The sequence below is a fragment of the Pelobates fuscus genome, chromosome 1 (genome assembly GCF_036172605.1).
Source record: "Pelobates fuscus isolate aPelFus1 chromosome 1, aPelFus1.pri, whole genome shotgun sequence".
Taxonomy (NCBI): Eukaryota; Metazoa; Chordata; class Amphibia; order Anura; family Pelobatidae; genus Pelobates; species Pelobates fuscus.
The window spans coordinates 272,847,787-272,875,422 of NC_086317.1; the positions used below are offsets into that span (position 1 = coordinate 272,847,787).

At 35.7% G+C, this 27,636-nt stretch overlaps 1 protein-coding gene across 1 annotated transcript in view; it reads left to right on the forward strand.

Moving 5' to 3' along the window:
* The window catches only part of CALN1 (calneuron 1), a 566,516-nt gene extending 562,445 nt beyond the window's left edge, over window positions 1-4,071 (forward strand). The window contains exon 6 of the mRNA XM_063457364.1: window positions 2,731-4,071. Within this exon, the coding sequence (XP_063313434.1) occupies window positions 2,731-2,858 (128 nt within the window). The 3' untranslated portion in view covers window positions 2,859-4,071. The remainder of the gene's footprint in view (window positions 1-2,730) is intronic.
* The last annotated feature ends 23,565 nt before the right edge of the window (window positions 4,072-27,636 follow it).

Genomic DNA, 27,636 nt, shown 5'->3' on the forward strand with positions numbered 1-27,636 from the left:
TTTTTTTTTAAATGTACACTACTGTTACACGAGATATGAGTTGCACTGGTGTGACACTGTGCCTTGGCAGGCCCTGAAACGCACACATGTGAAGGAAACTGACTGCTAATATATTACAGTCAAAAAAGTTTTTTTTTTGGTTTTTTTTAAATGCAAGCTATTGTGCCCGCAAAACGTTCGTGTGTGGGGTGCTGGAATGACGTGGGCCAATGGGAGCCTGAATCAACTTTTGGCTCCCACTGCCCCTTTAAGAGCGAGCTCTTTGTGACCTACTTGCAATAGTAGACAACCCAAGGTATTGCAAATGGGGTATGTCCAGTCTTTTTTAGTAGTTATTTGGTCACAAACACTGGCCAAAGTTAGCGTTAGTATTTGTGTGTGAAAAATGCAAAAAACGCCAATTTTGGCCTGTGTTTGTGACTAAGTGGCTACTAAAAAAGACTGGACATACCCCATTTGCAATACCTTGGGTTGTCTACTATTGCAAATGGTATGCCATCATAGGGGTAATTTTCATTGCTGGGCTACCATAGGGTCACAAAGGCAACGTAAGCAATCAGGCGAATTTTAATGTGAAAAAAATTAAACACAAGCCTTATATTTGACGCTGTAACTTTTGAAAACACCATAAAACCTGTACATGAGGGGTACTGTTGTACTCATGAGACTTCGATGAACACAAATATTTGTGTTTCAAAACAGTAAAACGTATCACAGCAATAATATCGTCCGTGTAAGTGCTGTTTGTGCGTGAAAAATGCAAAAAACTTCACTTTTACTGGCGATATCATCGTTGTAATACATTTTACTGTTTTGAAACACTAATATTTATGTTCAGCGAAGTCTCCCGAGTAAAACAGTACCCCCCATGTACAGGTTTTATGGTGTCTTGGAAAGTTATAGGGTTAAATATAGTGCTAGCAAATTAAATTCCCTATACTTTCGGCATGGGTTGTCAGCCAGGTCCCGCTAATTGTAATTAATTAGGATACCTAATTATGTAAAAATATTACATAAATATATGTGTAGAATTAATATATGTATATATATATATATGTATATATATATATATATGTATATATATATATATATATATATAATTTTTTAAAAATATTTTTATTTATATATAGGTATATATATAGTGATATATACGTATATATTTATGTATATAGATATATATATTATTTTGTTCTACGTGTATTTTGATATAAATATATATATATATATTAATATCACAATACAGTTAGAACGAAATAACACACATCTATATATTTTGTAATTATTTATTTTTAATTATTTTTTTTAATTTTAATTTTTACGTATTTACATATTTATTTTTTGTATATTATATACAAATATATATATAACAATAATTATATATATATAATCCGTATCAGTCTACGTGTAATTTGATATTAATATATATATATGTATATATATATATATATATATATAAAATTATATATATATATATTAATAGTAAAATACACCTAGACAGTGTATGTGTGTGTATGTATATTTGTATATATATGATCTAAGTATATATATTTTTTTTACATTTATTTAATTTAATTTTATTTTATTTCCAGCCAGCAGGGGGACTACCTGTCATTACAGGCAGTCCCCCTGCTGGCAATGCAGCAGGCAGCTAACTGGCCATGTGATTGTGAGGTCCTCGCAAGGACCTCACTCTCACATTGCCGGGGGGGCTCCCAAGAGGAAGGATGTGCCGCGGGGGGCTCCCTGGGAGTCCTCCCAACCGCGATCGGCGGCATGGGATCGCTGGCAACCGGGTAAGTAAGAAAAAAACGGAGGGCGTACAATTACGCCTGGCGGCGTTTAGAGCCGCTTAAAATAGGGCGTAATTGTACGCCCTCCGGTCTTAAGGGGTTAAACAAATAAACTGTGATCTACAAATGGTGATATAACAATGAGACACATACAAGTTTGAGTGATGTATCTCTTAAGTGTATAAATTAGACATTGGACAACTGTTTTAAAATGCAGAATATTTACATTAGACTTAGATGGTCTGAATCTAGTTAGATTGTCAGAATTCCTAAATTCCGAAATGGTGTATATAAGCTAATCAGAAAACACATGACTTACGCAATGAACAAACCTGCTCGTTGTAATTCAGAGTTCTGCCCATGGCACCAAAAAATGTCATCAAAAATTCACTCTATAGTTTTTTTGCTGCTCCTCTGCTTTTTTCCTCTATTGGTTACGGTTTCTCACTTGATCTGTTGACCATATGGTGGGAAAATGCATCAGTGTTATATATATATATTATTTGTATATATACACTATATATAGTACTGCAAAATACATGATATTATACATATTACCTAGAAAATGAGTAGATTGGAACTGAAATGTTGATGCTGTAAACTAAACTAATTTTTGGATTAAACTGAGATTTATGAGGAGACCATTAAGTGCTCTTTTTCAATGTAGTATTGATATGTATATAACAAATGTTGATCCAATAGAAGGTGATAAACTCAATTTGAAGCTATTTCCAATTTGCTACAAAATAGGAAAAACATGTCTTCCTTTCTGGCTGTTTAAATAAAACAACACAGGACTCCATACACTTAACGTGAATTTTTATACAGAATTATTTGAAAAGGACGCATTTTATACTGTATCACTTGTCTGGAATAGAATTATGAAGCATTATTAATGTAATTTATGCTCTCTAACCTGTACTATCTTTATTTTTTTCAGTTCATTCGCAGAAGCAGAACAGGCAAACGTGTGTACGGAAGAGCCTTATATGTGCATTTGCAATGGCCTTTATTATAAGTGTCATGTTGATTGCAGCCAATCAGATTTTACGAAGTGGCATGGAGTAGGACTTTCACCACAGCACTGTGAACAATAATAACCATGCATGCGCATGCCTAGAAGAACATTTTTTTCTCAATGATTATTTAATGGGAACTATCTGCAAGAAGACGCGTTCTGCAAGCAATACAAGGCCAGCAGTGTGACGTGACTTGCGGAACAATTAAACCTTCTTAGCAGGGACACAAAAGGGCTGTCTTAATGCTTTAATGGTTTTGTTTCCTAATGCAATAAACACACAGATGTTTTGAATTATAGCTTCAACATTTAGTGACTACATTTCATATATACCCATGAACATTACCAGGTAAGATGTTGTATGATCTGCAAGTTCACCCATATTCATAAAAAGCTATAAACCCAAGCTGCACAAACGTATCCCTTTAAAAGTGCATTGCATATAATTTGCACTATACTACTTAAAAAAATAACCAATGGCAACCAAGGAAATGTGTGTAACCCAGTCATAGATGTATTCTTGTAAAGTGATAAATGTATTCCCACGTGTTACCATTTAAGATCCAGATATCATTCTGTCCTCATCCGCTGACCATGCTCATATAAAAGTTCATGCCAATGACACAGAATTTTTTTTTGTGTCAACTAAATGTGGCCATAATGTACTACAAAAATGTATTAGGAAACTAGGGTTTAGGTAAAATAGTAGTTACATGTGCGTTTAGAATTTAGAATAAAAAAAATAAATGAAATTCAGCACACGTTTGAAATGTTCTAATTACAATAAGAAGAATAATAAGCCATTTTCATTTTATGTATTTAGAAAACATTATTTCATACTTTATATGATGACTTGAGCAATAATTACATTAATACACATAATGATTAGAAGGTGAATGGACATGGACATATTATTGGCGTTTCCATTTATTGTGTTCACTACTGTGTGTGCAAATTGTGTTTAACTACTATATTGGTAGTCTGTAGATACCTTAAGAATGTATTGCTTATAAAAAAAAGTTCTTGGGAATTCTGCCTTTTCAGTTATTTTCAAGAGCCAAAGCCATAATTTGTTTCCTCTTACATATGCATTATTATGTAATGCTGTATATAAACCCTCATACTGCCATAGTCTCACTTTAAATCCTTGTAACTTTAATGATACTGTCATTTAATTGAGACATGGTACACCATAAGAATGGATTGTAAACGTATATAGATTCTGAAGTTCATAAAGGGGCTTTTAACATACTTTGTGTTTTTTCTTATATTATTTCCAGCCATAATTTTGTTTAGTTTTGTTCACTGAGAATTAATTTACAAATTTAAAATGCTCTGTATTAAAGTTTTTCATTATTTTTTTTAACTGCCTTTCAACTTCATTTTGAAGATTGTGGATGCTATGCATGGAAGATTTTTTAAACTGAAGATACCTTAATATATAATATTTTCTATTGTTGAAAGTAGAGGTACGGGCATCTTAATTTAAGTCCATTTTTGTTTTCTTTACCAATAATGTTGCCAATTGAAGTGAATATTAGCTACAAGTAAGTTTGTTTAATTTGTTTTAAAATTGCCATTATCCCTTATTTTATGACACAACACCAATGACATATAATATGTAAATACTGATCTCCTGGTCATATAGGGGAATATAATTATGTATTCTGATGTATTGTCACTTTCTGCTATTAGTCATAAAACCCTGAGCAAATCTCTGTGCCCATGTGCTTCACCCACAGCACTCCTAGATACACAGATTGGTGGAAAGAAGCAGGAAGGCATATTAGAAATACACACATGGGAAAAAAAAGAGCTAAATAAACAGAAAGGAACAAATGCAACACAATAATTCATATCTCCCAACATGGTGATGGCCAGAATGATTTGGCTTGTCTGGAAAGGGGGTGGCTCCCCATGAAAAGGGGCATGTCAGCCTGGTGTGAACACATGCCAAGCTGACTGACAGCAGCCGGGCTAGCCTCCCACATAGCAGACAATGCACATAGCTTGTATATATTGATTTTACATTTTATTTTGCAAATTAACCTTGTTTTTAGGGGATCTATGACTAAAAACCACCATGGACTTTAATCACCACCAGGCAGCTCAGGGCATGCAGATCTTGGTGCTGTATACTTTTATATTATTTTTATTCTTGTATAGCAATTTACTTTACTCCAATCTATCCCTCACATATTCTAATAATTCTAAAACATTCTTGTTTGGGAGGCATTTTGGCACATATTTTTTGACAGGTTTGATCCAAGTTGTTTGTGTTCATTCAATGTCACTTGTGGATGATACTTTTCAAATAGAGATTGTGAAGCGGAGTTTTACTGAACTAATGTATAGCATTCTCCTGCTTCTTCACAATCTAATGTTGCTTTGGTGTTGTGGTTAGAATCACTGTCCTACTCAATGGTAACTTTCTTTTCAAACCTTATCAGTTCACCGAAACAGGTTCACTTTAAGTATTTCCCTGTATTGTGTTTTTAAATTCACAAACATAAAATAATTCCAGTTCCCACTGATGAAATAAATCATTATAGTATAATACTGGCACTACCATACTTTACCACCTGGATGGTTTGTCTTGAGACAAGGTAGTGTTAATTCTGTGCTTTGGGTCTTGCAGTTTTGATTAATAAAGACTGTCCTGAGTTTGTGCACAGTCCCTAATCAAGATAATCTCTGCAACAATACTCCAACTCTGTTGACCTTTGTTTCTTTAGGTATGTTCTCAAACTTTTGAGATGTCCTCATATAAGATACTTGAGAGTAGCCCAATGTAGGGGGATGTCTGATAGGGTGATTTCTTAGAAGTATAATTGCAAAAGGAATTTTTGAGTGATGAAAACAAGTGACTGAATACAGTCTTACTTAGTACCCAATTCCACAATATTTGAGGTTTGTGGGAGCGAGTTACTGGTACCCAAGATTTGTTTGGGCTGTGTTGATCTTAGTACATGAATGTATAAGTACAGAGTACAATAATATTATGGTGCAGTACAGTTGGTATTAATGAAAGGGTACAAATGAACAAAGTTTTCACTTTTTAGAGATGTCTCCGCTCTATTATGGAGGCCTGGATGGAATAATTCCTGTCTATGGATAGAAGTGGAGGGTCTTTAGAACTTTTTCAAGATGAAATAGATATATATGGAGAAAAATAGAAAACACAATGGTATAGTATGAACAGGTTGAGGATGATATCCTTCTTACTTCACCCAGTGCATTATCCTGCTCTGGTATGGAGAACTTGAGGAGGAACAATCCCCACCTAGGGATATGCACAGGAACCGGAAGGATGATGAAGGCTGTGTAATGGATATACGCCACAGATATTATTGTATAAGAAGACAACTTGGTAGAACAAGTAGGCAACATAAATAGAGACCAACTACTAAAAAAAAGTAACCATAAAGGAAAAAGAAAATAAATTAATTACCCACTAATATTTTACTACAATAACAAAAACAGACAGGTTAAATGAATAATTTGCAAAAACTGGCAATTTTTAAAAGAAGACAATCTTCTGAAAAAAATCATACCAGACAGACCCACCGTTATTTTTAGGGGTGCACCAAACCTAAAATCCATATTTACAAAAAAATTCACAAAAAACTCTGCAAATAATCTTAAAAATAATATTTTTTTAAATATTAACAAAGGTTTTTTTTAAATGCAATACGTGCATAGTGTGCAGAAAAACACGTAAAACAGATAAACATAGGCAACATTTTATGTCCAATAACACAAAGAAATCTTTCAATGTGAAAGACATTATCACATGTAATAATAAATCCATTATATACCTACTAGAATGTCTGTGCGGACTTCAATAGCAGACAGCTTAAAACCAGAATAGCGGAGCACTGCCGAAATACTGAAAAGGGCTACAAAAATCATTCAGTTTCTGCCCATTTCATCCAGCATAACCAAGATCCAAGTCAGCTAAAATTTATGGGTATTGTTAAATACACCCAACACTGGAGTATGCCATAAATAATCTAGGAAAACTTGAAATGGAATGGGTGTATCGCCTTGACACTTTAACCCCGAAAGGTTTAAATATAGAATTCGATCTTATTAATTTTTTATAATTATGAAAACATGTTTACACCCTACTGATATGGTTTAGTTCACCTTATAATTATATATATGTACACCTATAAAATATACCTTTAAATATGTAAATGAGACAAATTGGAATATTGATACCAATAACAAGAGAGCTATAAAAATACACTAATATAAATGAAACATTTTTATATATGTTAGCTGAGTCTTTGCTTCAAACAATCACTCTTCTGAAATCCATTTAATTTATTTAATTCATTTAATTTATGTTAATCTATTAGAAATAGTATTTCTTGTATTGCTGCATTTTTTCCTTTTTTGCTTAATATTCCGCTCACTACTATATACCTAAAAAGCGATTCACCTATTAAAAATAGTAACTACAATCCACCCAGCAGGCTCTTATAAGTTCCTGATCAGATACTATGTATAATTAGTGTTCTTATTTACTTAGAATGCATTGCCCTCTTGTTTTTAATTCACTTGCATGTGTACTACGGACTTTTGCCCTTAATGTGGCAGAATATCGATTTCCGCCTACATCACTTCCTGTGATGTTTAACTACCCAGGAACCAGATATGATGTAATTACCCTCCCGGAAACCGGAAGTCACTGTAAAAACACTGGAATCCACTTACAAACACCCGTGAGAATTTAAAAAGTTGTCCTACAGCACAGCATCATCCACTTTTGAAAAAGCCGCTGGCGAAATGAGTTAAGTGAGGACTTTTACATACATTTTATTTGTTGTTTTTACTTATAGAGCTGTTGTTAGCAGCCTTTTATTTAATACAATTTATACAACAATATCTTTGGAGTATATCCATTACACAGCCTTCATCACCCTTCACGTTTCCGTGCATGTCCCTAGATGGGGATTGTTCCACTACAAGTTCTCCATACCAGAGCAGGATAATTCTCTGGGTGACGTAAGTAGGATATCATCCTCCACTTATACTCATTACCTGTTCATACTATACCATTGTGTTTTCTATTTTTCTCCATATATATCTATTTCATCTTGGAAAAGTTCTAAAGACCCTTATATCCATAGATAGAGACAGCTCTAAAAAGTGTGAGTGTGCACTTTGTTCATTTGTACCCTTTCATTAATACCAACTGTACTTCACCATAATTTTATTTTACTCTGTACTTAAAAATTCATGTACTAAGATCAACACCTGTATTGTATGTATATACATTTTTGAGCGCTGATCACCTCTTGTTTATATTTTTCACTACCCGTTTCACAAAGGTGGAGAGAACCCCTTGTTGGTGATTTGCTTCCAATTTTAAATATCGAGCACTTATACTCACTTGTTTTTTCGACAAGAAGAAAAAAACAGAAGAAACTAATAGTGTAGTATATAAAACATAAGTTTGTATATATATATATATATATATATATATATATAATAAAAAAATGTGCACTCACACTTTTTGGAGCTTCATTAGAGCTCCAACATATGCGCCTGGGTGTAACAATCCTCGCCTAAGGATAAAGTGCAGGCTGATTCTTCTTTTGTTCATAGTTGTAGGAGGTATCCTCATAAAAATAAAATAGATAAAAATCTTATATAGTGTAGTATATTAGGACTATGGAGCGAGGGTAGGGATAAATATAAAAATTTACACTCACATGTAATGGAGCTGTAAGTATGGCTCCAAATCAGCGTGTTAAGTGGTATGATCCCCTCTCAAGGATATGGGTGTAGACAAACTTTATCCATGGGTATATATATATATATATATATATATATATATATATATATATATAGAGAGAGAGAGAGAGAGAGAGAGAGAGAGAGAAAACTAATAAAACCACAATAGTGTACACTGTAAATATGGAGTGTAAAACACAATCAAAAGATAAAAAACCTACTCACATGCTTAAGAGCAAAGTACGATTTGCTCAATCCAATACGCTTAAGTGGTATTATCCCAACCAAGGATGTAGCCCAAAGATCCAGCAGCAGCAAAATCAGGTCCAATAAAAAAGTACTTTAATGTTAAAAACAATTACAAAACAAATAAGATAGAATATAGATAAAACAATATATATAGAACACAACGCATTTCACCTAAATATATGCTTTCTCAAAAGTAAGATATTTGATTTTATCTTCTTATAGTGGAATATTTCATTTCTGACGAAGCTTATTTTTTTTTTTTTTTTTTTATTGAAATTGTTACTGCTTTTTTTTTCAAAGTGATCAAAAAGGAAAGGCTTGCATCATAACTATTTGGAAAGTATTATTCTTAAAAATCTTACATAAAAAGAGCTTGTATTATGTTTATATATATATATATATATATATATATATATATAATTTTATTTTTTTCCTCATGTATGGAATATAATATAAAATAAAAATTCATCAAGACTTGATCTAACATGCCATCGTGTTCCAGCTTGTCGTATCATCATGTCCTGCTATCATTCCTAATGTGCTTCACACATTGTGCAGTATGACATACAAATCTGTCAAAAAAAACCAGATGCCAACATTTTGACATTTATTAATTTTAATTGTGGATTTATTTTTTTGCATGGAACCAATTCATCATTATAATTTTACACTGTTTAAAGTATATAAGGCCAAATGCTGGAAAATAAGCAAACCAATGAAATATACTCTAATATATATTTACTTTTCTTTTTTTTTTAAACATTTAAAATTCTGCTCTCAGTGATGTGCTTTCCCAGTGTTTTCAATTGCAAAGGCATGTGTACAATACAACTGTCGTTTACTACCACTGACAATGTGTAGCTGTGTGGTTAGAGGTGTAACTAGAAACCACTTGCCCCCACGGGGGCAGGAAACAAATAATTGTTCCACTCCTCCATCCTAAGCAGTAAACCTGAGTGGTGTTTGGTGGCTGTGTGTGATTGTGCAGGGGATGACTGATTGTAACATGTTTGCATGGAGATGACTGAGTGTGATAACGCTGCCTGCCTGCAGTGGTAAATGGCTGGAATGGGCTCCTGGCAAATAAATTAATTTCTCTTCAAGCTGTTAATTATTAAAGGTGTATAGAAGTAAGTAGGTGAGCATTTATGGACTAAATTTCATTTTGCAAATCAAATGTAAATAAAATAATGTTTTTTGTGGTCAAGGGTTTAATAGGATAATCATTATAATAAATTATAGTGTAGATGATACGATCAAATCAATGCACAATTAGCTTTATAACTGATGAGTGTATTAAACATATGACCATATGAAATTCTCACTTATAAATATATGAACTACATAAAGGATAATTTATTAAGTTGTCATAAAATCGAACTGATTTAATTCTCTTCCAGCCATTCATATGTCACCTGAATTTGCTTGTGTGTTGCATGACAGAAGATATGTAGAAAATTATTCATCTCCGTCTATCCCCAAATCAAATAACTCGCCATTACTCACTTTCAATGGCATACAGTTTATCAGAAGCTATACACTATATCAAAGTATGTCTCTCTGCTTCAGTGTATAGAGGAAGAGGGTTTAGAATAGGGTAGGAAAGGAGGGCTTGGTGCAGTAGAGTAGCAGAAAGTTTAGTTGCAATACTCACTTAAAGGACCACTATAGTGCCAGGAAAACATACTCGTTTTCCTGACTCTATAGGGTCCTTGGGTCCCCCTGACCCTCTGGGTCCCCCTCCCACCGGACTCTAGGGTGAGGAAGGGGTTTAATTCCTACGATTCCCCAGCGCCGGGCTCTGGGGAATCTCCTCCTTCTTCTGTCGCCATCGGCTGAATGCGCATGCGCGGCAAGAGCCGCGCGCGCATTCAGCCAGTCTCATAGTAAAGCATTCTCAATGCTTTCCTATGGACGCTGGTATCTTCTCACAGTGAAAATCATACTGAGAAGCGTGGAAGCATCTCTAGCGCTTGTCAATGAAACTGCTATGTTTACAGCAGGCAGGGTTAATCCTAGATGGACCTGGCACCCAGACCACTTCATTGAGCTGAAGTAGTCTGGGTGCCTATATTGGTCCTTTAACTTCCATACACAATTTCCAGTTTTACCCCTGTAGACTCTGTTTACAGTGAGCAGTATTAGACAGACAGACATATTGAACGATTGATAGATTGTGTCACATTCCTGTAATTATTGCCTGAGGAAATAAAAAGCTTGAAAACTTTAATTCAGAAAGTTAATTTAAAAAAAAAAATTCTTTACATTTTAAAGGTTAAAGTCATCGTATATTGAATTTGAAGGGATTGTTGTACATGATGAATTCTTTAGAGTGCTCAACTAAGTGTTTACAAATTGACTTATTGCCCCAGGCTATATTTTGAGCACACACCTTGTGAATTCAGCATCATGCATTGCTGCCCATTTCATTTCTTATAGGAATTGCTGTATTTACTGGCTAGACACCTGGCAAATATTTACAATTTTAAGCAGTGAGTACTATATTAATAATTATCTTTACAATCATGTTCTTAGAAAAAGGTGAAATAACTTACGTTGATATAATTATATGTAATGAAATGGTCAATTGCCAGAAGAAAAATCCTGTGTAAATGATAAGTGTTTTCATTCCTATGAAATATCTAAATAATATCTGTATTCTTACCTGTAATATCCTCTTACCGGAGGGACTTATGCAATAACTGAATGTATTTACGCTGCTATTATGCCTAGTGATGCGTAAATATTGATAATAATATACTCTGCATGCCATTTTATTGATAAATCTGCTCTCTGCTACATACAATACACTATATTTTCCTTATTTAACTTTTCTTTAACTTCCTTATATAAAAATTTGCTCAGCTGTGCTTTCAATGTATCCATGATTAATCTAAAGAGAGCTTAAGATAAGTTTACTTTCTGAGGTAAATTTATGCATCATTATGTGCAGGAAATTTGAAGTAGAATGGAAGTACATATTTTCAAATTCATGTTTTATACAAATATACACTTCTGTAATGCAAATTTTAAAAAAATAATTCACAAATGCATTGAGAATGTGAGCTAACCAAAAGTAAACAATGATTGCCCACCTTGGTCTAAAAAAATACTTTGCATTCTTTTTTCAAAGTGAGTATTCATTTAAATTAATTGATATAAACTTTACCTTAGAACAAATACATAATAGAACTAAACAAGTTACCAAACAGGAATTAGATACTAAACCACATAGCTAAAGGTATTTCAAAATAAGAATAGCTCATATAATAAAAAGGAATTTAGTCATAACAGATGTCCATTTCACAGGCAACTGTCACTATGTCAATCCACCCAAATGTCGCCAAAACAAATCTAATTGTAATTTTTATATAATATATGCAATCAAAATGTATCCATCAAAATTGTGCATTTCACATTGTGTCACATTGTGCAACATTATTAATTCATCTTTTCCTAGAAATCAATTTTAAATGTAGCAGCTAGATTTAGATTTATAGTTTGGGAGGTTTAGAGTTAAAGAAGCACTCTGGACACCATACCAGCTTCATAACAACTATAAACTATAAACCGAGCCACAAGTCTCTCCTAATGGTACGTCACCTTTAAAGCAACACTTCGGGCATCATAACAACTTTGTTATAATTCATTTGTTATAATGACAGGAGATCCCTGGCACCAGTTTACCCTCAGAGGTTAAACCATTAATGAACAGTTTAACTCTTTTTTGTAAGTAGAGACACTCAACAATCAGGTGCAGAATTCCCCACTCACATGGTGTCGAGCTCCATACTAGCTCCAGTTTCATTAGCATATAGTGGTATAATTTCACCAATGGATTTATGTGCCATAGGTGTGGTTGCAGTGGTTGTTCTCTGTGTAATGTAATGACAAAAGGATAATCTAACAGTGTATTGTGATTAGTATAGAGATGTCATCTTAAAATAGAAAGAACTACACTCACAATGTAGGAACTTCATACTGATCTCAAAGTATCAGGCATATGGCGGCACAATTCCCACCTAAGGTATATCTCTTGGTCACTGTTTCTTTGGTAGTGTATGTGAAAACAGGGAGAGAGAAAAAAGAAGAAACAAAATATAGTGCTAAATGTAACAAAACTATTAAAACCATTCTCACATTTAGCAGAGCATTGTGTTTCCAATATCGGTGGTTTAATCCCCACCAAGGATTAGGTATCCAGGTTTCACAGGAAAATGCTCCAATTAGGAGTGCCAGGGGGAAAGATTTTAAAAGAAATAAAATAAAAAATACCTATGGCATATCAAGTATGGATTAAAACCAAAGCTGCTTTATTTTTCAAACAGAGAAGTAATAGATAACAACAACCTACAAATCTTTTCGCCTAGATCAGAAGCTTTTTCAATTGGATTACAGTAATGTATGGAACATAAATTTATATAAGGGGTGCTAAATTAAATATTTGCAGTTAATGTCATGATCACGTGACCATGTTGGACTGCAATACGTATACAAAATACAATTTTATATAAACTTGAATAAAAGTCGATACCTAGATAAAACAAAGAAAATAACCATGAATTAAAGGAACCATTTAAGGGGTAGCAATCAAAGTAAAAGTGCATCCTCGTAATGTGAATTGGAACAACACGTCACATGACTACATTTGAGTATACTAAGAAGGCAAGATGTGTAAAAATGCTAAAATATGCCTAAAATGGCATCAAACTAAAAATGTAAAGCATTTGTGGAGAAGACTAAAATGCAGAAGCATATTTAAATAGCAATGTATCATGATTATACAGCAATTTGCATGCTGAACAAGGGTGGCCATTTTTGAAGAGGGCATAAATAAGGTAAAAAAAAAACAGTGCAATAGTAAATGAAGAAAGTACAAACTAATGTCCTTAATTTATGGGCAAATGCTTGGATTAAAATGATAACGATGTATGAGAACATAACAAAAAAGAGGAAATAAAAATGAAACATAAGAAGTATTGGTGTATCACAGCAAGTTAAACATCTATCAAAGATGGACATGTTAATCTAAATAATGTTATCTCCCCATATGTCAATCAATCCTCAGCATGCACTGCTATATTAATGCTATAGTAGTGCATGCAAAGAAGTAATTGACAAGTAAGGAGGAGACACATTATTTAGGCAATTGTCTTGCTTTCATTCATAAGAACAACAATGCACTGTACATGATGCAATAATCCCTAATGCACACAAGACTACAGGAGTCGTACACGTTCCTGGAGGATTGTAGTAATAAAAAAATAAAAAAAATTGATGCCACTTACTAATGAGACTATATATTGTACATACTTTAAAACAAATTATGAAATTATATTTTGGTTCATAATCGATTTTCTGTGTTTATCGGGGACAAGGAGTTTCTATGAAAGGCAAATTCAAATTTTTGTAATTCTTGTTATAATAGTTAATAAAGTTATAAAGTAGGTTTCAGCAGAATGGGGTTGCAACTCCACGGGATAGCTATGAATACTCCAAAGTGTTTAGCCTTCATCGCCAGTATTTTAAGTACACTAAAATCAAACAAGGCATTTTCAATTAACCAATACGTAAATAAAAAACATAAATTATTATTTTGTGTTATTGTATAGATCCTGTTCCTATAGTGACTATATCAAGTTCTAGAGCATCAGATGGCACATTGGTGCAAATAGTGGCAAAAAAACAAAAAAACATGCAGGAGTTCTCCAGAGATAAAGACAACTCAGGAACAAAACACATTTTAATGTATTAATACTATAATTGATAAGTAAAAAAAAATGCAAAGGAATAAAGAAAGACTCTACTGCACATGCATTTTCACATGACTATATCCAATTCAATATGCTCTGGAATAATTCATTTGAAGTTGAATTAAAATTATGCCCATGCCAGAAATGTAAGTGCATTTTATCTATTAATTGGAAACAGAAACATGTGTCCAATGACTATAGCATAATACAATATATTCACATTTATTCACTAGAAAAAGAAAACCAAGTAATACAAACAAAAAAGCCATATATTTTCTTAAAAGCCACGGTCACCTGAAATGTTCTTTCTTCGAATCAGTTTAAAATAGGGCTGCAAATGTATCCATGTTATATGCATGAACCACGGCTATAACAAGTTTAACACTTGAAGATGTATGAGTTTTCAGTGTTTCGGTGGCTATTTTTGAACTGCATTTTAATATTCAAACACATAGAGACAAAAGACAAGAGTGAAGTTGACATATTTCAGCAACAAATTGAAAGCTGTATTTGCTCACAGTCTTCTTTGCTTAAGGGCTTATCCTTAATTATAGACACATGTGTTCAATATTTATTTCGATATTTAAAGACAAACTTTTGAACATATTACAATTTTGTAAAAATAATTATGTAGCACTAAAATAAATTATGGTTGTGCGTTTCTCATTAAAAAAATTCCAGCCCACCATAATTTTTTATAGTTATTGGATAGTCATGGTCTTATAGAGTTACAGATAATCACACATCACGATATGTGAAAACTTGAGACTAAAGTTCCATAAAAAAAATGGAAATCACTATTCTGATTATTATTATTATGTTATTATTTACATAGCACCAACAAATTCCGCAGCGCTTTACAGTGGGTGGACGAACAGACATGTAGTTGTAACCAGACAAGTTGGACACACAGGAACAGAGGGGTTGAGGGCCCTGCTCAATGGCTTACATTATAGAGGGAAAGGGGTAAAGTGACACAAAAGGTAAGGATAGTATTAGGAGATTCATTCACTGATACAGCTTGCTCTCTATTATGCATAATTCCCGTCCTACTAATCATTTTACACTTGCAACAAACTAACATTGTCTGTGTACTTCCTATCTATAAAGTAGCACATTTCATAATATTTATTTTATTATTTCTCCTGTACTTTTTTAATTTGATTGGATTTATTTTACAGTGCTCACATTTGATAATGTATTAACCAGAAACAGATTGGTGGATCTAGAAGAATGTACAAGGAAACAAGAAAATAATGTAATTTTTTTTCTCTACTCTTCTATTTAAGGGAGCATTCGGGATTAACATTTGTGCTTTTTTTAATTGTTTAGCTGTATATCTGTATAAAATCAGTTTTTTTTTAATTGATTTATATTTTCAAAAAAACTTGATGTAGTATTTTTTTTTTTTGCCATGATGAAATATATTTGTGGGAAGCCTGACAAATATTAACATTATTGTGTATGAGTTAAACAGAAAATTTAGTAAAGAAGAAACAGTTAAAGTGCAAATTGTAAAACACAAATTAAAAATAAGGCAGTCCGATCATCTCATCTCATCAATAACCTATTTTAAAGTATGACACAATGACAAGGATTTATTTATTATAACATATCTGCTTAATTCCACAAGTAATATGTTGACCATGTATCAAATAATCTATTCACATAATATACATACAGTATATAAGCTGACGATATTATTCCAATCGTTTCAAGACACTTTAATTAAAAACCTTTGAAAATTCTTCATGAAATAGGGGTATGGAGAGCTGCAAAATAATCAAGTTGGATGAAAAAGCTTATAGATTGTGATTGCTGAGATATTTTTCCCAAGTTATTTTTGTCATAATCTTATTATTGAATGCATTATCAACTCGCTACAATTAATTTTCTTGTAAGCAAGACTCAGAATAGCAATAGCGTATTATTTTACAGGAGATAAAATTATTGCTGGATACATTTAGATAAAATATTGAAATTACTATTTGCTATTAAGTATTCTAACTATGTGCTTTAGTAGCAGAAGTGCTTAAAAAATAAATAATAACATAATAAAAGAGGAAAATCCTTCCTCCTCCAAAAAGTAAACTTAAGGAATGCTTGTCTCTCTAACTACCATTTATGTTCATTTTATCTGTATTTATGATATCTATTCAAATCTATATTTTATTCATGTTACTATATTATTTAGATTCTCTAATGGTATGGAGAACTTTAAATAATGTATTAACAAAGTATTTTATTTGTTCCTTCCTTTGTATTTCCGTAAATATGCCCTTCAACTTTCCATTTGCATATAACTAAGTTAGAACAGGTTTGCACAGCATTCTCTTCTTCCTGGTTATTTTAGTCAATGAGAACATTGGATTGGACAAAAAAATACAGTACAATGTCTTCCTTGGTTGCCTATAGGGTAAATGTCATATATTAGATCTAGGGATGCCTAAACATTAATGTTGGATTACCGTTGTCAAATAAGCTATGTGTTTAATACTGCAGAAGACATAATGTTCAATGACTGAATGAAAGGATTCATAAAAAAAAAAATCATAGGTATGATGAGCATAAGCTCCAATTTTGTCCCTGTGTGACTTTTTGTAACTTTACTATACATATGTTTGTAATTATCATATAAATATTTTTTAATCTTTTTTTAATCAAGCATCCATCTTGTGATTAAATGGATGGATATTGTTGATTGAGTCTTGGTGGGACATCTCTCCTAAGTTTTGGCTGTTAAGTATTACCTTTGAAAAATATATAAACAATTCTGTATCCACGTTCCTCCGCAGATTATAAAGCAACGTTTTTAATCAGGAAAAAAAAAATCATAAATCATGAAAGTTAAAGTTTTTCACCTAAAACCTGTTGTGGAACACAATATATGCTAAATACTACAGTCTGTTATATTAAATTGGATTATGTTCACTAAACATTGCTAAGGATATGTACTAGCCTTCTTATTAAATTTATTCTAAAATAACCTGTAAAAAAAGTATTTAATTTTGGTAGCAAATAAAAACTGTTAACTAATCAATAGAATAGTGCATGATAAGCCAGCATGCTGCTAATTTACCATTAACTCTTAGAGAGTTGATCGATTAGTTTTCATATTAACGTATGCATAATGTAACATTTATTTGCTTACATCTCATTGATACCAATAATAAGGAACTTGTAGTATAATAAACATATAGGACGTACATGCAATACATGAGTAATAATGTTCATGCAGTTATTTATGATTTCACTTCTCTGTGTGTATATTTTTGTTTTAAGTCAATGAGCAAATGAGGTTGTGATTGATTTCCAGCAGCACAGACATCTATACCCTTAATTCCTTCAGAGCCTTATTGCCCTCATAGCCAAGAGTGACAGTTTATAAGCTGCAAATAGCATAACTTTGAAAGTCACGAACTGGCTCTAATGGGTTGAAGAACTCTTATGTAAAATACAATTACATACATGTGTAAATAACAATGATGATACAACTTGGCATGCAAGTTATTTAGCAAAGCATATATATATGTATAAATATATAAATATATATTTAATTCATTTCAGCATATAAAGGAAAAATGACTGCCATATGTACTAGAAGTTTACTATAACCAAACACTATGTAAATATAGAACATGTATAAAAAAAAATTTTGTCGTTCAAATAGAATAAAGCTTTTTCTTTTGAAAATTGTGTCCGCCCATTTTATTAAACTCGTATAGGATGACTTGATCTTTCAGACAGATTGATGATTAAACTAAATATTATAGAAAAAAAAAACAGATACCTGTAAGCAGTGTTTGGAAATAAAGGAAACTAACTGCAGTAGGTTACGAAAGAGTTAACATATGTCTAATAGTATTATTGTTTACTAGGTTATCTAAGGGCTATAATGTTAAGAAATAACTATAACGGAATCTATTACAACTCCTCAGTGCAGAACTAATTAAACAGATTAATATTTGTTGTGAATTTTCAATGAGATTTTATGGTTTACATATAGTCTAGCTGGTCACCTAGATTTTTCAAATTTTTTACTTCTCGGGCCATATATTGTGAAATGTATACACAATATACTACACTCCATACACTCTATTCATAAACAGGACTATACATAGGACACAAGGTCATGCATTTAGGCTGGGAAAAAATGAGGGTTTCATGCAAAGAAAAGGTTTTTTTACAGTAAGAGCAATAAGGATATGAAATTCTCTGCCTGAAGAGGTGGTTTTATCAGAGTCCATACAGATGTTTAAACAGCAATTGGATAAATACTTGCAAAAACAAAAACATACAGGGATAACATTTCTAATTAGTGGGGTGATAGCTTCTTGATCCAAGGAGATATCTGACTGACATTTTGGGGACAAGAAGGAATTTTTTCCTGGTTTGTTGCAAAATTGGAAGCGCTTCAGACTGGGTTTTTTGCCTTCTTTTGGATCAACAACAAAAACATATGTGAAGAAGGCTGAACTTGATAGACGCAAGTCTATTTTTAGCTATGTAACTAACTATTTTTTACTCCTTTTATGTTAACAAGGAATAACGACACTATATCCTTAACGGGGGATCATACCGCTCAGGTGCTTAAGTGGGACTGGATTTAAGCTTCTGAAAATTGTAAGTGTACATCCTATACTTTATTCCTCACCATCAACGGACCTACAACACTATTAGTTCACATTCGCTCTTTTTTATCTTGTATAAACTTCTAAGGACACCAAAGGCACTCCACCCACCCTCCTGCTAACTTGTTTTTTTTTATTCAGCCAGAAAAAGAAAGATACTGGACTTGGTTGTTGAGCTGTTAAATTTGACTATATCAGTAACTTTTCTTGTGCTGAACTCTTCTTTTATTTCCATTTGTAACACAAGTATATTCATAATTTTGAGTTCTGATAGTTATCCCTTTCTTTCTGCCAAACCAAGTATATTGAGTAATACAAAAAAATAAAGGCTACCTCCCTCAGGTTTTCAAAGTGAATGCTAAGGAGCGCTTTATTACACCCATTTTGAATAATATTGAGACTGGAGAAGTCATTATAAGTTGCATTTTCAGTCTCCCAAATGTGTCCTTTAGCGATGCAAGAGTCGGAGTGAGAAAAATAAATTCCAGCACATACATTTTGTAAGTAGTGTCCCTTTATTCAGATGCCCAAAGTGTAAAACAGCAACGTTTCAACTGCTGCAATGGTCTTTATCAAAATAATCAAAAAGTGCTGGATTTATTTTTATACTGTTCTGAATATAAACTGGTTTGGGCTGAACCAGATTGCTTGCACCTTTGTGCGGTTGAAAGGTGCTGTTCTTATTTCTTATTTTGGGGTCATAGTGATGTCATATCCCTGCCAAATGACATCACAGTAGCATGAGGAAGCTTTGCTGCCAGAGCATGAAGATAAGAGCTCCCTCGCTACCCTCCACTGTTGTGTCCATGACCTCTGCGTTAATATTCCACCAATGTGACACTCAATGAAGTAGATTGCCAAAGAGATTTCCAGTTCACCTGGTACAGTGCCAGAGCAATGTACATCTCCCATAACCCTCATAAACATATGCCAGGTGTAAAACCTTCCCACTCTCCCTAATACATGTAATTATGGAGGGTCTTTCCAAACATTTACCAATAAATCAAATTTACCAATGTGGTATTATATTTTCATAATTACCAAATCCACCATAATCAATCAATGTGAAATGAATAAGATGTCTAAAATAAAATAAACATGAAAAATAAGATACAATAAAATTATCTAAAAAATAATCCTCATAAAGAAGCTTAGTAAATAGTCCTTTGTGAGTTGTAAAAACTGTTGTTTCATTTTTGCTTTTGTTTTTAAATACATTCAATCCATATCTTTCTCTGAGACCAAGAGTGCATTAGTAAGGAAGAAGAAAATGATGTTACATGCACTGAGGCTAATCAGTGCATGTTGGCACAGAATGGCTATCAACTGATTGCAACTTGACAAGCTTGATTAAATATAATTCAACTCATTTGCATATGTTGAAAGAGATGTGAAATGAATAGCAAAGACCTCTTTATTCAGATATGCAGAATACCATATTCATTTGGCAGAGTAAATTCTGCAATCTGCCATATCATTCAAAATGATGCCAGTTTTAAACATCTGCCCAAAGCAGGAAGAGAGACTGAGAAATATATTTAGGGGAGGAATAAAAATTAAACTAACATATAGGTTATGCCCATGTGAAATGTTATTTTACATTCATTCACAAATATAAGCGGTAAAGTTTACATTAAATTACTAAACATAAAGGAACACTATAGGCATCCAGATTATTAGATCTCAACGAAGTGGTCTGGTTGCCACGTCCCTCTCATTTTAACCCTGCAATATAAAACATTGTCTTTCTGCAGGGACAGCAAGGTTTAGAATGCAGGGCTTAAATACATCTTGTGGCTGTCAAACAGCGCGCCACTAGAGGTGCTTCTTCAGAAATAGGCAGGTTAAATTCAGCGATATCAATCAGATGGTCTCATGGAGAAACCTCGTTTGGTGCAGCATGCCTACATGAGTGTAAACAGTAGGATCAGGGAGCAGCGCCTGTGATGGAATTCCCACGCTCAGAGCGATATGGAGGAGGGAAGGAAAAAGACACAGATATAGTGTAGTATGTTAGGATCTTAAGTGATAATAAATGAAGGGAAATGAATTGCACTTACAATTTTCTGGAGCTTATACTCAGCTCCAGATATGTGCACCTGGAAGGTAAAATCCCTGTCTATGGATATGTAGATGGTTCTCAAAAGGGGATCTGCATAGGCTGTAGGGTAAATCTCCTTTCCAATAGCAGTGGGCCGGTATTCGAATAGTTGGTGATATATAAAAAAAAAGAGGATAGAAACAAAATAGTGCTCTCTGGATAATACAAAATAAAATGATAAAAGATGGAGGTATACTCACAAGTGAAGAGCAAATGGGATATTGCTCAATATATGTAGGCGTAGGTGATATGATCCCCACCAAGGATATCACTCCTCGAGTCCTCCAGTGGGGGTGTTGGAGAGAGTTGAAAGGAATTATATTTAAAAAAAAAAAAAAAAAATAGAATAAAAGGATAGGCTTGAAGGCTCCAATGGCATTAATGGGCTATCTTTATTGGAGACAAAAAAAAAAAAATCAGTAACATAAAACAGCTTTAAAAACACTAATGCGTTTCTTCTGCAAAGAGGCTTTATTAAAGTGTTACAGCATCAGAAGCCTATCCTGTTTAAATCTCAGATACAATTGATTACACCATTACAGTTAGTGACATCATCAATCATGTGATACAGAACACATCAGAACGCACAGGAAAAAGAACTCTGAAATTGGCATAAATAGATCCAGTGTTCATGGACTTGTCATATGTTATGAAAAGATGGCGAAAAGGTTAAGACAGAATTGTCTTTGCACAAAACAACATAAAATACAGATGGGTTTTACAATGAGTCTCAAAGTCTCAGGAGAAAATCTTGATTCACCAGACAAGTTGGCGATATAAATTAAAGCAAATAATCTAAATGAGAAAAGAATGAAGAGGAAAGACAATTAATCATAGGCGTGCGCAGCCTATCGCATTAGGGTGTGCACCCTAAAGCACAACCACACAAGCACAAGTTGTGTGTGTGTGTGTGTGCTGTTAGTGTGATGTGTGTGTGAGGGTGCTAGTATTGTACTATGTGGGTGAGGGTGTTTGTGTGTGCGCGCTTGTGAGGGTGCTGTTAATGTACTGTGTGTGAGGGTGCTGTTTGTGTGTGTGTGTGTGTGTGCACTTGTGAGGGTGCTGTTAATGTACTGTGTCTGAGGGTACTGGTAGTGTGCTGTGTGTGTTTGTTAGGGTCCTGTTTGTGTTTGTGAGGGTACTGTTTGTGTGCTGTGTGTTAGGGTGCTGTTTGTGTAATGTGTGTAAGGGTGCTGTGTGTTTTTGTGAGGGTGCTGTATGTGTGTAGGTGCTGTATGTCTGTGGGTGCTGTGTATGTGTGTGGGTGCTGTATGTGTGTGGGTGCTGTATGTGTGTGGGTGCTGTGTATGTGTGTGGGTACTGTATGTGTGTGGGTGCTGTGTATGTCTGTGGGTGCTGTATGTGTGTAGGTGCTGTGTATGTCTGTGGGTGCTGTATGTGTGTGGGTGCTGTATGTCTGTGGGTGCTGTATGTTTGTGGGTGCTGTGTATGTCTGTGGGTGCTGTATGTGTGTAGGTGCTGTATGTCTGTGGGTGCTGTGTATGTCTGTGGGTGCTGTATGTCTGTAGGTGCTGTATGTGTGTAGGTGCTGTATGTGTGTGGGTTCTGTATGTGTGTGGGTTCTGTGTATGTGTGTAGGTGCTGTATGTGTGTGGGTTCTGTGTATGTCTGTGGGTGCTGCATTTGTGTAGGTGCTGTGTATGTCTGTGGATGCTGTATGTGTTTGGGTGCTGTGTATGTCTGTGGGTGCTGTATGTGTGTGGGGATGCTGTGTATGTCTGTAGGTGCTGTGTGTGTGTGGGTGCTGTATGTGTGTGGGTGATTGTGGGGGGTGGAGGTGGGGGTACATTACTCAATATCCCCCCCCCCTTCTTACTTTATGTAGGGAGGGGGGATTCTTGTTCCTTGTCCCTGGTGGTCCAGTGGAGGTGGGGGCAGATCAGTTAATATTCCCCCTCCCTTGTTACCTTATGCCTGGGAGGGGGGGATCCTTGTTCTGCCATCCTTCCCTGGTGGTCCAGTGGTGAGTGAACTCTAGCCTGCGGGGCTAGAGTTCACTCTCGCGAAATCTGAGCTTTGCAACGGCAACGCTCAGATCTCGAGAGAGGAACCCGGCGGAGCTGCTGGCAAGAGCTCCGCCGGTCCTCTCCTGCCTCCCTCACTGCCTGTGGCTCGGTGGGGAGGGAGGCTGAGAGCAGAGCCGGCGTTTGGATAGCGCCGGCTCTGCATGAGCCGACAGGGGAGATCCTGAGATCTCCCCTGCCGGTCTTAATACATAGGCGTGCCGCGGGGATTAGGGTGTGTCCAGGCACACCCGGCACACCCCGTGCGCACGCCTATGCAATTAATTAAAAATGGAAAGGAGGGATATTAAAAAAAAAAAAGGAAGAGAGTGACAGGTGGAGAGGAATAAGTGAGAGAAGGGAATAAAATAACTATTTAGGTTAATGATTATAAGGATGCAATACACTAAGAAGTTTTAAAGAAAGAGAACAATACTTTTTTGATACCAATAAAGGTATCCCAAATTTCTGGAGTCAGATTTATTTAAAATTAAAAGGGACTTTTACACCTCTATTAAACTGTTGTGGTATTTACTATATAACTGTATGTGAACATAAATTACAAAAAAGAATCAGATTAGATCATATAAAAATAAGATTTTTTTTTTCTAAATGAAATATTACCACAAGGGAAATAGAGCAGATAGAATCCTTTGTTATGTATTGAGGTTTATGCAGTCCACCTTCCAGTAGATGGCAGCATAGTGAAGTTATGCACTTGTTCTGTTGTGTTTAGTCTCTTTTGTGTTATGTCATTATGTGTGTGTACTGAAGTAAAGAGAAGTTCTATTTTACTACAATGTCTGAGAGCCATTTGTGAATATATAACATGCTAATACACTAAACTGGCGACGAGGATGGGATTTCAATAAATGGACACTGCAGAATATATATACAGGAAATGAAATCAGCCTGAGTGAGGAAGTAAAACTTTTTTTTGGAATTCTTTTATCTACAAATATTTCCAGCATGGCTTCTCTGGGACACATGGAGGAATTTGATCTGGCTAATCCAGCCTCATGGGACTCATATGCTGACAGGTTAGTGTTTTTCCTGGAAGCTAATAAGGTGGTGGATGCTATTCAGAAGAGAGCTGTGTTACTGAGTGTTATTGGATCCAAAACATTTGATATTGTTCGCTCACTGATATCTCCTGCTAAAGCACAAGACTACTCATTTGAAGAAATACTGGCACTGTTAAAACATCATTTAGCACCCACCCCATCTGAAACTGTGAGGCGTTTCCATTTCAATAGAAGAAATCAGAAACCAGGTGAAAGCATTGCAGCATACATTGCAGAACTGCGCAGGCTGTCTGAAAATTGCAATTTTGGTACCAGCTTAGAATCCTTGTTAAGGGACAGGCTTGTGTGTGGGGTGCAAGATGAAGCACTGCAGAGGAGACTGCTTGCAAGACAGAATTTAACTTTTATTATTGCACAAGAGGAAGCGCTCGCAAATGAGGCTGCATATGTCCATTCAAAAGAGATACAATCCTCCTCCAGCAAAGATAACTCACCTGAAATAAATCTAGTGAAGAAGACTGATGTTAAATCAAAACACTGTTCACCACACACTGATGTCACAGCTTCATTTAAAGGAACTTGTTATAGTTGTGGTGGAAAACACAGGCGTAATACATGTCGTTTTCGAAATGCAGTTTGCCACACATGTAAACGTACAGGTCACATATAGTGATGTACCGAACTGTCCGCCGGCGGACAGTTCCCGGCGAAATTAGCTTGTTCGCGTTCGCCGCGGCGGGCGGACACATGCGCAGTTCGATCCGCCCCCTATTCGTCATCATTGGGCAAACTTTGACCCTGTGCCTCTCGGTCAGCAGACACATTACAGCCAATCAGCAGCACTCCCTCCCTTCCACACCCTCCAACCTCCCTCCCAGCATCCATTTTCGATTCATTCGGAAGATGCATGCTTAGTGAGAGGAGGGAAAGTTTAGCTGCTGCTGATTACATAGGGAAATTGATAGCTAGGCTAGGGTATTCAGTGTCCACTACAATCCTGAAGGACTCATCTGATCTCTGCTGTAAGGACAGCACCCCAAAAAGCCCTTTTTAGGGCTAGAACATCAGGCTGCTTTTTTTTTTTTTTCCTGTGTAATGTAATTGCAGGTGCCTGCCTGCCAGCCTGTGTGTCAGGCTCACAGCATATACTGTGCCCACTTGCACAGTGCCACCACTCATATCTGTTTTAACAATCGGTTAAGCTTTACATTTAAAATAAATATTTTTTTTTCACTGTAATAGAAGAGCAGTTGCCTGCCTGCCAGCTTCTGTGTGAGGTTGGATGCCTTGCCCATTTGCACAGTCAGTGCCACCACTCATATCTGTTTTAACAATCGGTTAAGCTTTAGATTTAAAATAAATATTTTTTTTTCACTGTAATAGAAGAGCAGTTAGTTGTCTGCAAGCATCTGGGTGTCAGGCCTACTTCAGCGTGTGCCCTGCACAACCCTGCCAGCGTGCTTTGACAGTTGCCAATCATATCTGCTGTCTCTTTAGCGTGCTTTTACAAAGAAAAACGGTTTCCAGTGTAAGCTAATAGCAGCCAGTCAGTGTCCTTCAAGCGGCTCTGTCAGGCCTTCCTTCAGCGTGTGCCCTGCACAACCCTGCCAGCGTACTTTGACAGTTGCCAATCATATCTGGTGTCTCTATAGCGTGCTTTTACAAAGAAAAAAGGTTTCCAATGTAAGCTAATAGCAGCCAGTCAGTGTCCTTCAAGCGGCTCTGTCAGGCCTTCCTTCAGCGTGTGCCCTGCACAACACTGCCAGCGTGCTTTGACAGTTGCCAATCATATCTGGTGTCTCTTTAGCGTGCTTTTACAAAGAAAAAAGGTTTCCAGTGTAAGCTAATAGCAGCCAGTCAGTGTCCTTCAAGCGGCTCTGTCAGGCCTTCCTTCAGCGTGTGCCCTGCACAACCCTGCCAGCGTGCTTTGACAGTTGCTAATCATATCTGGTGTCTCTTTAGCGTGCTTTTACAAAGAAAAAAGGTTTCCAGTGTAAGCTAATAGCAGCCAGTCAGTGTCCTTCAAGCGGCTCTGTCAGGCCTTCCTTCAGCGTGTGCCCTGCACAACCCTGCCAGCGTACTTTGACAGTTGCCACTCATATCTGTTGTCTCTAAAGAGTACTGTATTGTTATTTGTCGTCACTACCTTCCCGCGTCGGGAAGATTTCTTGCACAGGGCGCCCAAAGGCCTAAGGCTGGCCCTGTGCATGGGTCAGTGGCTCTGCACCAGACTTCCCTCCAATTGATCAAAGTTAAAGGATTTTAAGTGGACTGATTACAATCACAGGGCCTCTAAAGAGTCCTGTATTGTTATTTGTCGTCACTACCTTCTCGCGTCGGGAGTGGGTCATTTGCGCCCCTGCTGCCTTCCTTGCATGTGGTAGCTGTTTGTCAGGGATTTGTCAATCCATATCTGCCAAGTGACCCTATGTAGGGGGAACAGTCCCTATTCTGCTCTGTGTCAGTGTGTATCATGGTCTCTGTGGACAAGGAACAGTCTGTATTCTGCTCTGTGTCAGTGTGTATCAGGGGTTTTGAGGACAGGTGTCAATCCATATCTGCCAAGTGACCCTATGTAGGGGGAACAGTCTCTATTCTGCTCTGTGTCAGTGTGTATCAGGGATCATTAGGACAGGTGTCAATCCATATCTGCCAAGTGACCCTATGTAGGAGGAACAGTCTCTATTCTGCTCTGTGTCAGTGTGTATCAGGGATCATTAGGACAGGTGTCAATCCATATCTGCCAAGTGACCCTATGTAGGGGGAACAGTCTCTATTCTGCTCTGTGTCAGTGTGTATCAGGGATCATTAGGACAGGTGTCAATCCATATCTGCCAAGTGACCCTATGTAGGAGGAACAGTCTCTATTCTGCTCTGTGTCAGTGTGTATCAGGGATCATTAGGATAGGTGTCAATCCATATCTGCCAAGTGACCCTATGTAGGAGGAACAGTCCCTATTCTGCTCTGTGTCAGTGTGTATCAGGGATCATTAGGACAGGTGTCAATCCATATCTGCCAAGTGACCCTATGTAGGAGGAACGGTCCCTATTCTGCTCTGTGTCAGTGTGTATCAGGGATCATTAGGATAGGTGTCAATCCATATCTGCCAAGTGACCCTATGTAGGGGGAACAGTCTCTATTCTGCTCTGTGTCAGTGTGTATCAGGGATCATTAGGATAGGTGTCAATCCATATCTGCCAAGTGACCCTATGTAGGAGGAACAGTCCCTATTCTGCTCTGTGTCAGTGTGTATCAGGGATCATTAGGATAGGTGTCAATCCATATCTGCCAAGTGACCC